Source organism: Equus quagga, chromosome 1 (genome assembly GCF_021613505.1).
Source record: "Equus quagga isolate Etosha38 chromosome 1, UCLA_HA_Equagga_1.0, whole genome shotgun sequence".
Classification (NCBI taxonomy): Eukaryota; Metazoa; Chordata; class Mammalia; order Perissodactyla; family Equidae; genus Equus; species Equus quagga.
In genome coordinates, this window is record NC_060267.1 from 33,563,471 (window position 1) to 33,576,616 (window position 13,146).

General features: G+C 38.0%; 1 protein-coding gene across 2 annotated transcripts in view; it reads left to right on the plus strand.

The window, feature by feature from the left end:
* ITPR2 (inositol 1,4,5-trisphosphate receptor type 2) overlaps window positions 1-13,146 on the plus strand; it is a 467,499-nt gene that overhangs the window by 244,807 nt on the left and 209,546 nt on the right. For both annotated transcript variants that reach the window (XM_046685544.1, XM_046685537.1), the window contains exons 35-36: window positions 5,560-5,750; window positions 10,738-10,880. In XM_046685544.1, the coding sequence (XP_046541500.1) occupies window positions 5,560-5,750; window positions 10,738-10,880 (334 nt within the window). The remainder of the gene's footprint in view (window positions 1-5,559; window positions 5,751-10,737; window positions 10,881-13,146) is intronic.

Genomic DNA, 13,146 nt, shown 5'->3' on the forward strand with positions numbered 1-13,146 from the left:
TTGTCACAGCCAGAGAATTTTCAGGATTTATAAGCCTAATTAGTAGGTTAGCCTAATAATCAAAATACCTGTGAATAAAGATAGCTCATTTTATAGAGCTAGTATCTTTAGGCAGAGCTCTACAAAAGATAAATGCATTCATAACAGCCCATCCTCTCTCCTGTTAGTTTTTAGAGGACTCTGTATAGTTATTCTCTGACAAAATAGCCTTCAGAAGGTAGTATCTCAGTTGCCCTCTAACTTAGCAGCGAAATAAGAACATTTCTTTTTTAAACATTTTAAACTTTAATGTGACCACGAAAGCACACAGTTGGAGTTAATGCTCCATGCCAGAAGAATGACTGGTTGTAGTAATTCATTAGTTCTTTCTTATTGAGAGAGACAGGGAGCAGGGAGTAACCGTTAATCCCAGGAATACATCCTAGTTCCCGTTTCAGTATATTTATACCAAAATTTTTCTAGCTTAATAAAAGTAATCTAAGTTTGGGTCATATTTTTGGCTGCTTTTGAAAAATATTCTTCTAGTTATTAATGTTCCTGTAAGTGAGATCATGAATTAAATCTTTTCTTTTTCTAGTCACAATTTTCTTTTCTGCTTTAATTTGTTTTTTTTTTTTTTTTGGATTGGCACCTGAGCTAACAACTGTTGCCATTCTTTTTTTTTCTGCTTTTTCTCCCCAAGTCCCCCCAGTACATAGTTGTATATTCTAGTTGCAGGACGTTCTGGTTGTGCCATGTGGGACGCCGCCTCAGCATGGCCTGATGAGTGGTGCCATGTCCGTGCCCAGGATTCGAACCAGTGAAACCCTGGGCCGCTGAAGCAGAGCGCACGAACGTAACCACTCGGCTACGGGGCTGGTCCTCTGCTTTAATTTTTAAACAATATGTAGAAAACTAAATTAACATTGTCAATTTTTCTTTCAGATTAATATTTATAGTAGTGTTACAGAGAATCTATTTCAGGCCATATCTTTAAAGGTATTGATATTTTTACAATTGCTTGAAAAATTTTTATCATTTTCTGCACAAATTGACTTATTTCAACTCAAATTCCCTTTTCCCCAGTTGCATAGTTAATTTTCTTTTATTGCCTAGAAATTATGATTTAGCCCTTGGCTAGAGTTTACCTTGGGGCATGAAGAAGTAGTATATTTTACCCAATTAATTTATATTGTGCCATTTGTGCTAAGACAGAAGACTAGAAAATGCCAGTTAAAATGGTAGAGTTTGGGGAAAACAAAACAAAAGAAAACAAAACCCTTTCAACAAAGTTTGGGATAGTGGAGTCTTCTCAGCCTGGTTTGTCCATGGTGCTGGTTATGGTAGAATAGTGGCAGCAGCACACTGGAGCCTCTGGGGCTGGGTGAGATTTCCCTGAGCTCAGTAATGGGGTGCTGCACTGCTGAAAATAACAGAGGTGGTGCCACTCGACCTTTCCACTGGTGTCATTAGAAAAATATTCATCGAACACTTCTTTGTGTAATTCGTATTGACAGCAACAACACTTATTTGATGGGCAGTTTTATCTAATGTACCTGATTCCTAAAGGGGACATAAATCCACGTCCCCCTCCTTCATTTGTTTAAACGTTAGTGGAAACGTAGTTGTAATATGTTTTGGGCAACATTAAGGTTTATAATTTTTGTTGCTTATATATAACATATAAGTAGTATTGTCTTCTGTATGGATTTTTGAATGGTTAGAGCAAACCCAGCCTATGTGTGAAGCAGCCAGAAAAGGAGGAAAGTCTCGCCAGGATTTGATCATGGTGCAGGATTAAGTATTTATAAAAATATGTGCAGCCTGGCAATGTCGAGGCCGTCTGTCCTTCAGATGGGACAGGAGTGCAGTTGCTGTGCTGTGTGTGATGGACATAAACAGAGAGGTTGTATGCTTTGGACAAGGGAAGTTTATAATGAGCATTGGGGAAACGTTCACTGGGGAAATCTGGGCAGTGGTGCAATTGATTGTTTTGAGTTGCCTTAGAGCTATTATTATTTCCTTAAAACTTCAGCTTGAGCGCTTGTTTAAGTTGGTAACTTTGTCTTGGTAGCTAAAATTATCTATTGTTGAAGATGTATTTAAGTATCTGTCAGCTTCAGAGAATTTTTAGCAGCAGAAATAGTGCTGCCTACTGTTGTTGCTTTCCTTTCAGTATATGAAGCAAGCCAGAGTTTCTCTCTCTCTCATTTCTTTTTTTTCCTTCCTATTTTCAGTCATTAAAAAAAAAATTCTGCTTGTGACTATCATTATAACTTTAAATAACATCCTTTATTCTCTGTCTCTTGATTTAACAGTTCTAAATAGTGTCTATATCTCCACATTTGTGAAAAATAAGGAAATTAATGTATTGCCGTCCTTTTTACCTCTTCTCTCTTGATAGACTATTGGTTTTACATTGTTATGATTTGTGGTGTTTGTATTCTGTTCGGAAATATAATGAAATCTCTAATTGGTTGACAAAATTTAAAAATCATTTATCAGAGTTTACAATATAATGATATATAAATATTTTTCATGTATAACCATTAGTGACAAAAAGGTAACTCTATAATAATGAAACTTTTCCAACTGGAAGAGAATTTCCCAACCGTTAATATCTAATTGATCTTCTTTCATTTGTGTCTTGCTTTATTCTCTTCTCCAGATTCATACTCAGTTGCCATGATTTCTTGTATTCATGTTGACGTTTTCTTTGATTCCTTTCTTGGTTTTCTTTGGAGTAATCTTCATAAGGGCTTCAGAGAAAAATGTCTGAGCCTGACATGTTCTAAAATGTTTTTACTCAGGTATCACTTTTGATTTTTAGTTTAGAGGGAAAACTCCTGGTTTCAAAACTTGTTTCCATCCAGTCTTTAAAGATCTTGTTCTACTGACTTCTGGCATCCAGTATTGATGATTATAAGTCTGGTGCCAGTCTATTTTCTGTAGGAATCCTGTTTTCTCTCTGGATGTTCTTGCAATTTTCTCTATATTAGTTTCGTAGGGCTGCCGTAACAAATTACCATAACTACGTGGCTTAAAACAACAGAGATGTGCTATCTCACGGTTTTGGAGGCTGAATGTCTGAAATCAAGGTGTCAGTAGTGCCGTGCTCTCTCCAAAGACTCTGGGGCCAGATCTGTTCATGTCTTTCTCAGCTTCTCGTATTTGCTGGAAATCCTTGGCTTGCAGCTGTGTAAATCCAGCCTCTGCTTCCATCTTCACATGGCGTTCTTCCCTCTGTGGGTGTCTCTGTTTCCCTTCCCCTCTTCTTATAAGGACACCGGTAGTAGTGGATTAGCACCCACTCTAATTTAGTATGACCTTATCTTACCTTGATTACATCCATGAAGACTCTATTCCAAGTAAGGTATCTGTAATTAGGACTTCAACATGTATTTTTTGCAGGCACAATTCAACCTGTAAGAGCATTGTAAATTTTCACCAGAATGTGGCTGATATAACTATTTAAAACTGTTTAACACACAGTGACCCTTTTTTTTTTAAGATTTCCATCTTTCATCAGCTCAAGGAAATTGTCATTTATTATTTTCTTAATCATTTCTTTCCTTCCATTGTCTCTGATATTTCTTTCTGGAACTTATATTAGATATTTGTCTTCCGGCGTAACCTTCCCTATTTCATATTCTCTCTGTTTTATTTTCCCTTTTGATCGTTTATGATTTATGTTCTAGAAGATTCCTTGACTTTCCCAGATTATCAACTTGGTCTTTATTACTATCTTTTCTTCTTCAGCCAATTTTGAAATGTTTGCTTGTGCAATCATATTTTAATTTTCAAAATTTCTTTCTGTTTTCTGATTTTTTGGATGCAGTATATACTCAGATTTTCTGAGGACAATAATTAGAATTATTTAAAGATATTTTGCTCTTCCCTGAATCATCTCTGTTTTCACTTGGGCCAGTTATTCTTAACGCTCTTGGTTTTCGCTATGGTTCTTGGTGGTGAGTTCATAATTATAAAGATCTGTAAGGACTGTCATGGCTTACCACTGTAGTTTTGAGAGTCTGTTTCTCTACTAGCAGTCTCATATAAATGACAGGGTTGACCCAGAGTTCTGGGTGAAGGGCTGAACAAATGATATTCAGGCCTTCCTTTGGAGAGTGTGTGTGTGTGTGTGTGTGTGTGTGTGTGTGTGTGTGTGCGTGTGAAGCAGGAGACAGGCTGGGAATACTAGCAAGTGTTGAAATAACGAGGGCTTTGTTCAGATGTTGGAGTCTTTTGTATATTTTTCTGTTTTTCTGGAGCTGTCTCTTCCCTCGTCCCTGTTCTATCCCTTGGTTGATGAACATCTCTGGAGTTGCTTCAAGCTCTGTTCTGCTTCTCTGTCAAGTCCTAACACCTTCATTTGGCATTCTCTCCAGGCAGGTATTCCACTTCCTTGAGAGAACATTTCTACATTTCTCTAACTTTATCCTCTGGGTAAAAACCACTGCTGCCAACTGCTCTGTTTATGCTGGTCAGAGGGAGGAGGACCTTAACTTCCCAGCTATTCAGATCCTATTCTTTAATGAGTTGCCCAGATGACTCCCCCATACCCCATTACCACTCTTACTGTTGGTTGACTGTGCACCTAGGAAGACGTGTTCTAACTCTAATCTCTTGTACAGCAGTTTGTTCTCTTTCTTCTCTGATGAATTAATCCCATCTTCATTCTGCTTTCGAAAATGTTTCAACATTGCTGTTTTCCTTATGGCAAATATTCTCCTTTTTCAGTATTGTGATAGAAATCTAATAAAATATCACTTTCAGTGGATTCGGGGAAGAAGGACATGTATTGTGTGCCATCTTTCAATGCAGATTTTTTGTATTCTTCAATTTTTTATTTCTTCTCTCAGATATTTTACCACATGACATAGTGTGTGTGCGCACACACACATACACATTAATTATATTAACGAATGGACTGGCAGGATTTTATCTTGTGTTTTCTGTCTGCTTTCTTATTTTCCTTGGCATCTGGGTAGGGACAAATTTGCATGGTTGTTATACAGTGTTTTTCTGTATTGATGCTATGTGAAGTACATTTCAAATATGAATCATCAAGAATTCAAATACTAAGTTCTTGAATGTTTAATAAACCCCTTTAGTAATTGGTCTTAAGAACTGAAATTCTTTCAGGTTAAAAGCCTTAGTAGTTATATAAAACAATTTAGTGGCAGAGTTTAAGTTTGGTGGTTTTTTTTTTCTGGTTTTATTGAAATATAATCGACATAAAACGTGTATTGATTTAAGGTGTACAACATAATCATTTGATATATTTATATATTGCAAAATGATTACCACAGTAAATTTAGTTAACATTTGTCACTTCATATTGTTACAAATTTTTTTTTCACTTAATGAGAACTTTTAATATTTACTCTCTTAGCAAGTTTTAAATATGCAATACAGTATAGTTAAGTATAATCATCATGTTGTACATTGTGTCCCATAACTTACTTATCTTATGTTTTTTTCTTTCTTATTTGTTCTGTGTTTATGCGATTATTTTGATAATGTGTAACAAGCTTTAGTCGAATTAAGAGGAAAATATTTCACATTTTTTCTTTTCAGCAAAGAATCGTGGAATTGCCATTCCAGTGGATTTGGACAGCCAAGTTAATACGCTTTTCATGAAGAGCCATTCAAATATGGTGCAGAGAGCGGCCATGGGTTGGAGACTATCAGCTCGCTCTGGACCACGCTTTAAGGAAGCTCTTGGCGGGCCTTCTTGGGATTATAGAAATATTATTGAAAAGTTACAGGTACAATGAGAGGATGAAATTGCGTTAATATTTTCTAAATTTTACAATTTTTAGTATATGTAGTCATACAAATAAAATATGATTAAAAATATGAAATTCTAGTTGAGGACCGGGCTTTACTTTACAATTCCCTACCAATGCTACCCTTTTTTAAAAGCATAGCTTCTGGGGAAAAGTCGTTGTATTTTATTATTAGTGAGTGGGTCTTAATTATGGTAATTATTATTTAATTAATTATTTATGTAATTAATTATGGTAATGGGTCTTAATATCAAAATAAAAATCATAACACCAATAATAAAATTTGGTAAAATAATTTACCATGAAGATTCATGTAATAAATTAGATTTTCATAACCTTGCTTCAATTTATCTCTTAGTATTCTCTTATACTCTTTTGGTGAGAATGGTGTAAGCACCTTTACTCCCAAGTTATTTGCATAGTATCCCACTCCTGTTTTTTGGCCTGGGCATTCTGGGACATTGAGTAAAGAGAGACATTGTATTAGTCTGCTCAGGCTGCCATCACAAAATACCGCAGACTGGGTGGTTTAACCAACAGAAATTTATTTTCTCACAGTTCTGGGGCTAGAAGCCCAAGATCAAGGTGTTGGCAGGTTTGTTTTCTTCTGAGGCCTGCAGTTGGCTTGCAGGTGGCTGCCTTGTCACTGTGTCCTCATATGGTCTTTCCTCTGTGCACACACATGTCCTAATCTTCTCTTCTTATAAAGACACCAGTCATATTAGATTAAAGCCCACCCGTATGAATTCATTTTACCTTAATTACCTCTTTAAAAGGCCCTCTCTCCAATTATAGGCACATTCTGAAGACCGAGGGTTAGAACTTCAACATAGGAGTTTTGAGGGACACACAATTCAGCTCACAACAGACATCTTCTCACCCACATAATTATAGAATTTCATGGAGCACATTAGGGTATGGTTTGAGGAAATTTTTGGCTTGGAGAATAGTCAAGATATGAATTGGAATAAATATTATGAGAGGTCACAAGTAGATTAATCGGTAGGGGTTCAGAGTTTTAATAGATGACCATTATATGTGATTATGAAGACAAGTTAGACTCAGTATGAGAAACTTGAAGGCTACAAGTCGTTAAAAATTGGGAGGAAAATGGCATTATAAGTGAGTAAGCAGTTATTGGTTTGCAGGATATACTTATCAGGAAGAGACTAGAGGAAGGCAGATTCGTTAAGAATTACTAAAAATCTCAGGCAGGCAGCAGTATGAATGAAATGAAGAAACAGATGTTGCCAATAGTAATGAAAGCAGAGTCAACAGACCTGGTGGCTCTTGGATGGAGATAGAGAGAGGGCCTGAGAGGTGTTTAAGAGGCACTGATGATGGAGACTAGCTGATGTTATTAAGGCTCTGCATTACAAGAGGAAAGGAGAGAATATAGCAGAAGGATGTTGGTTATGGCTGTTGAAAATACACTGAATTAGGTTATCAGGCTCCTGAATATATTGAAAGTTAAGTCTATATTTGGAGATAATAGTTGGAGTGAGGATAGTGGATGGTATTGCTAAAAGAGAAAATATAATGATAGGAAAAACAAAGAACATATTTTGTGAGGCCAGAAGTGGCAGAATGGCCAAATAAGAGAGAAAAAAGGCAGGATCAGAAAGAGGAGGAGCCAGGTTCTTGAGAGCCAAAGAAGTAGAACATTTCAGAGCAGAGAGAGATAGTAGTGTGAACCAGCATAAAGTGGGTATGCCTTACACTTATTTGTTTTTTTTTTTTTTTTGCTGAGGAAGATTTGCCCTGAGCTGACATCTGTGCCAGTCTTCCTCTATTTTGTATGTAGGTCGCTGCCACAGCGTGGCTGCTGACTAGTGGTGTAGGTCCATGCCTGGGAACTGAACCTGAGCCACCGAAGTGGAGTGTGCCAAACTTAACTTAGGCCAGGGGGCCAGCCCCGCCTTAACTTCTTTTAGCACAGTCATTGGTATTTATTAAATAAATATGTAATTGGTAAAAACTCTATACCAGCCATTATATACAGGAGATAGAGCAGTGAGGTTTATGCCCTCATGGAACACACATCCTAACACATTAAATAAATGACATAATGTTAAAATTGAAACTGCTTTGAATAAAGTAAAGCAGCGTAGCAACATGGTAGAGAACTACTGGGAGAGTGACCCTATAGTTAGGGAGCTCCTCTCCATTGAAGTGCATTTGAGTTGGGACCTAAATAATGAAGAGGAATAATCTTTTCAAATACTTGAGGACAGAGAACTTTATGAGGAGGGAATAGTAAATGGCAAAGGTACTCAGGTGGGAACGAGGTTGGTGGTTTTGAGGAACCAAAGAGAAGCCCATTGGAGCAGGAGGTTGGTGAGCAAAGGAGGAGAGTGTTATGAAATAAGGAGCCAAATTATGTACAGACTTACATGGTAAGGCATTTGGATTTTATTCTAAGTGAGATGGCAAATCACTGGAGATTTTCAGCAGAGGATAAGCACAACTTGGTTTACCTTTTAAAAGATCATGGTGGATTTTGAGTGGTGAATAGATTAAAGGATCCAGACATGGCAGCAGTGAGTTTATTGCATTAAATCAGGCAAAAGGTGATGATGGCTTGGCTTACGGGGGCAGCAATAGTAATGAAGAGAAGTGGATGAATTTTGGGTGTATGGATGGGTGATATGATGGAAAGAGGAATCAAGGATGAGATGGGGTATGATATGCTTGGATTATTTGCTAAGATAGGAAAGAATGGGAGAGTTGGAATCAGGAGTTCTGTTTGGGGAATTTTAAGTTTGAGATACCTGTCTAGGTATCTATGTGGGTATGTCAAGTAGGCAGTTGAATATATGAGTCTGGAGTGGTTTGGAAAGATGTCCCTGTGGGAAGTATAAATGTGGGAAGTTTTAGTATATATATATGAGATTAAAACCATGGACTTGGATGAGATCTCTCAGAAGAAAGTGTAGATATAGAAGAGAAAGGACCAGGAGCTACCAGGAGTTGGTGAAGGAATGGTCAGGACATAGGTGGAAATATAAAGAAAGTGTGATGTCACAGAAGCCAAGAGCAGAAAGTGTTTGACAGAATAGGAACAAGTGTGTGAAACGCTTGGCAGTGGTTGGGTAAGGTGGAGACAGAAAAGCAACCACTGGATTTGGCAACAGAGTGATGATTGCAGCTGGCTGGTACTCAAAATTAGTGATCACTAACATTTATTAAGGAATAATAAGTGGCTAGTATGTGTTAGAGGCTGTTCTGTGGACTTACCTTTAATCCTCACAGCAAGCCCATGTGATTGCTAGTATCATAATCCTGAGTTTTCACATGGGGAAATAACTAGTTAGAGAGATTACGTAGTTGGCCCAAGATCAAAATAAGAGATGAAAACAGAATTCCCCTCATAGGAGCCTGAGCACAACTTGTTTAGTAAATGCAATGGAGAAGAGAGGTAATCTGAAAAACAGGAACATTTCGGTGATGTTTTATTAAATTGGTCATATTTAAGAAGTGTGTTCTCTTCCCACCTTTGTACAATATATAGTTTCCCATTTATTTTATTTCCTTCCTGGTAGTCTCTTTTAACTGTCATCAGAAATTTCTCAGAAAGCTTATTTAGAGTAGTTGACGTAAAAATGATCACTTTTGCTAAAAGGGGAAGAAAGAGTTAAACAAGAGTTAACTTCTGAAATCTAGCCGTAAGAATTGGACAGGTGGTGCCCAATCCGTGTTGCTGTAGCTGAGAGTAACAATAAGCAATTGGCAGTCAATTTTCTGCTTAACAAAATATGCCATAGCTGTGGGTGAATACAGTATTGCTTTATGTGAGAAGAGTTTTTTTGTCTTCTAACGTAGTTATTTTAAAAACAAAAAGGGGGTACTTTAATCATTAAAGAATGTCCAGTAAATTATCAGTGTCCACAGTCCATTTTAGAAACATATCACTTTGGATGCTTTCAGCTATAATTAACACAATATTCAACTTAAAGTAGCTTAAACAATAAAAAAAAATATTGCTTCACGTAACAAGGAATCTGGAGCTGTGGCTCTTCCCGAGTTGGTTAATTCAGTAGCTTGACAGGTCAGAGCCCTACCACCATAGATCTGTTGGTTTTCAGGTTAAGGCTGGTCTCCAATGGTCATATGAGGGCTGCCTCACATTTTGGATTCACACTCTTAAGCTGTCTTGAGAGCTATAGGAAGAGTCCGCCCCTTCCTCCTCCAGCACATACCCCCACCTGCTCAGCAGACTTCACCTGATGTCTTATTGGCCAGGACTATCTCACATAATCATGCCTAGACCGATCACTGGCAGAGGAAGTGTGAGGACCATGACTGCCTTAAATTAAGCACCCTTGACCCTAAGCTGAGGGGGCTCATCTCCCTGAGAATGTTGCTTCCTGACTGAGAAAAAACATGGGGGTTCTGTTAGCAAGGAGGAGGGTGAGGAAAGGCTGTGGGATAGGTGACCAATACCATCTATCAAAAAATGTAATTTCAAATACTATTAAAAGTCATTGAACCCTATGTAGTACAATACTGCTTCAAATAATGTATCAAGGAATTTCTCCAATGGAAGAAATTGTCAGTTCTAGATGACCAATAGCATATGAAATCTTTTTTTAGCTGTTTCTCAAGCATACCTCAGTTTATTCCAATTTGATGAATACCTATCATGTCTCCATTACAGTCCTAGACACTACAGGACCTATAACAGTTAGTTTACTGATTTTTCATCTTGTACACATATCCTTAGAAATCATACAGCTACCCACCCCTCCCTTATCTTATAAATGAAAAAGGAGACCCAGGCAGTTTTCATACAGAGAACCAGACTGCACTTAAAGCACAGACGTTTGGTGCCGTGGGAAAGTAGGGTACATCTTCTCTGAAATTCCCACGTCTCATTCCTGATTAGCGCTCCTAGGCCTGTCATATCTTCAAAGGATAAAATCTGACTTAGGTCTTCACGTGGGTTTTCTTGTGCTTTATTCCTTAGGATGTAGTGGCCTCCTTGGAGCAGCAGTTCAGCCCGATGATGCAGGCTGAATTCTCAGTGTTGGTTGACGTGCTGTACAGTCCAGAACTCCTGTTCCCTGAGGGGAGTGATGCACGAATAAGATGTGGTGCTTTCATGTCCAAGTAAGTGAGTGCAATCTGGGATTCCGCTAGGTCTCCAAACTGAGATGGCCTCTGACACATTTCTCCTTTTTTCTGTCTTGCTGCATAATGACAGTCCGCAGAGTATGTGAAAGACCTGAAATCCATATTAAAATATACTTCCAAAATAATTAATTTGATTCACTTGAAATTTTGGTGACGGTCCAGTTGTTATATTTTACTAAAATTTACTGAAAATGAAATGTGTTGTTATTGGGCACAAAATATTACATGAAATAATATCTTGTTTCTGATTCTCTATAACTATGTGATGTGACCTTTAGAAAGATCCCTGTTTAAAATCATTGATTTTCATTAGCCTAGAGAGGAAGGACAGGGAACTAATGTTTATTGAGGCCTTAGTTTGTGTGTTATTGTCCTCTGTGCTTACCTGTCTTATCTAATCTGCACCAAGGCTCTGAGAGACTGAGAGGTCAGCCTCATTTTAGAGATGAGAGAGCTGATGCTTGGGTGTGCTTCAGGGGAAGAACTATTAAATCTTGACCCAGGACTCTGTCATGCTGCCTTGATGAGCCTCATCCTCAGCTCTTTCCTTTACTTATTTCTGTCTGCATTTTTGTGGTTTGTCAGATCGCTTATAGCTGATATGTTTATCCTAGAATATCTTCACTTTACTGGTAAATGAACAGTTCTCAAGGCAGATCTGCAAGTGTAAGGAGTTGTGAGAAAAAGTGTAATTAGCTCCAGGAAGAAGAGACACGTTAATGTTGAGGGCACTTCATTGAGTGATTTGCAAGTAATCACATGTTGACTCCAGGTGGCCAGTCAGAGGTAGTTGGTCTTCTTGGGGAGAGTATCTAGGCGGAGAGTCGGAAGCGGCTGCCAACCCTCTTGACCATTATCCATCACAGTTAATTCCTATGTGGTTGAGGCTATTGCTGAAAGAGGTCTCGAAGCCTCCTCTATGGACTGTGACATACTGAGGCAGAAATTGAAGGACTAGGGGACATAAGAAGTGTGTTGCTTTCTTTTACCAGTTAAAGCTCGGATTTGGGGAGAGAAAACAAGATAGGGGATGAGAAGAACTGATTCCAGGGATCATGTTGAAGAATAGTTACAGTTTCTATATTATGGCAGAATCATGTATTCTTGGCTCTAGACCCATTGTATCTTAAGGGAACTGGGAAGAATGTGTTTGTCTGCACACTTGCCAGCCTTCTAATACAATTTTTCAGTGAAGAGGTCCAGAGTGTCTGCCAAACTGATGAGTGTGGAGGCAATTAGAAAAAAAGAAATTAAGTAGAGTTATTGCCTAGTAATTCAGTATAAAAAGAGGGTCTTTGAAAAATACCCTTTACCTCCTATGAATATATATCAATGTATAGAAATAGGTTAAAACTGGGTAGCACACCTGAGAATTTTAACCCCAGGAAATTAATGTAATTCTATAGGTATATCCCAGAGACGTGATGGTCTAGAACAAGGGTTGGCAAACTCTGGCTTGCAGGCTAAATTGGTCCCCTTGATAATTTTTGCAAATAAAGGTTTACTGAAATACAGCCACACACATTCATTTGCCTGTTGTCTGTGGCTGCTTTCATTGCTATTATAGCAGGGTTGACCACTTGCCACAGAGACCGTATGGCCCGCAAAGCCTAAAATATTTACTATTTGGCTCTTTAGAATAAATGTTTGCTGACTTAGTTTCAAGAATTACCTGTCAATACAGTAAAATTTAAGTTGATTAAAATAAAAATAAAATACTCAGTTCCTCACTCACATTTGCCACATTTTAAGTGCTCAAAAGCCCTAAGTGGCTAATGGCTAACAAATTTGACAGCACAGATGCAAAACATTTCAATTATTGCAGAAAAAATTCTGTTGGATAGCACCGGTTTAGAACTTGAAGATTTAGGTCTATGAGAAGGTGGCATAAAGTGACTCAGAATGTCAAGAAAATATTGACCTGGGCTGAAGATGAGGCCAGGCTGTTGCAACCCTAGGTAAACTAAAAGGAGAGAAGCAGAATGATATGATAATGGGAACATATTCCCGATCCTACGCTCAGATGGAGGAAAAGGATGTCACACATACTTCAGTGGTTAGAGAAGAGATGTTTGTGCTGTTAGGATTGTGTTACGGCCAGAGGCTAAGGAAGATCTCTTTCTTGCTCTTGTGCTTACCCTACTCCTTCCTCAACTCTGAAGAACCAGGGGTTTTATTTGCAAGGATATCAAATAAAATTAGAAGCCCACTTTATTAGTAGCTATGCAAGGGACCTTGTATT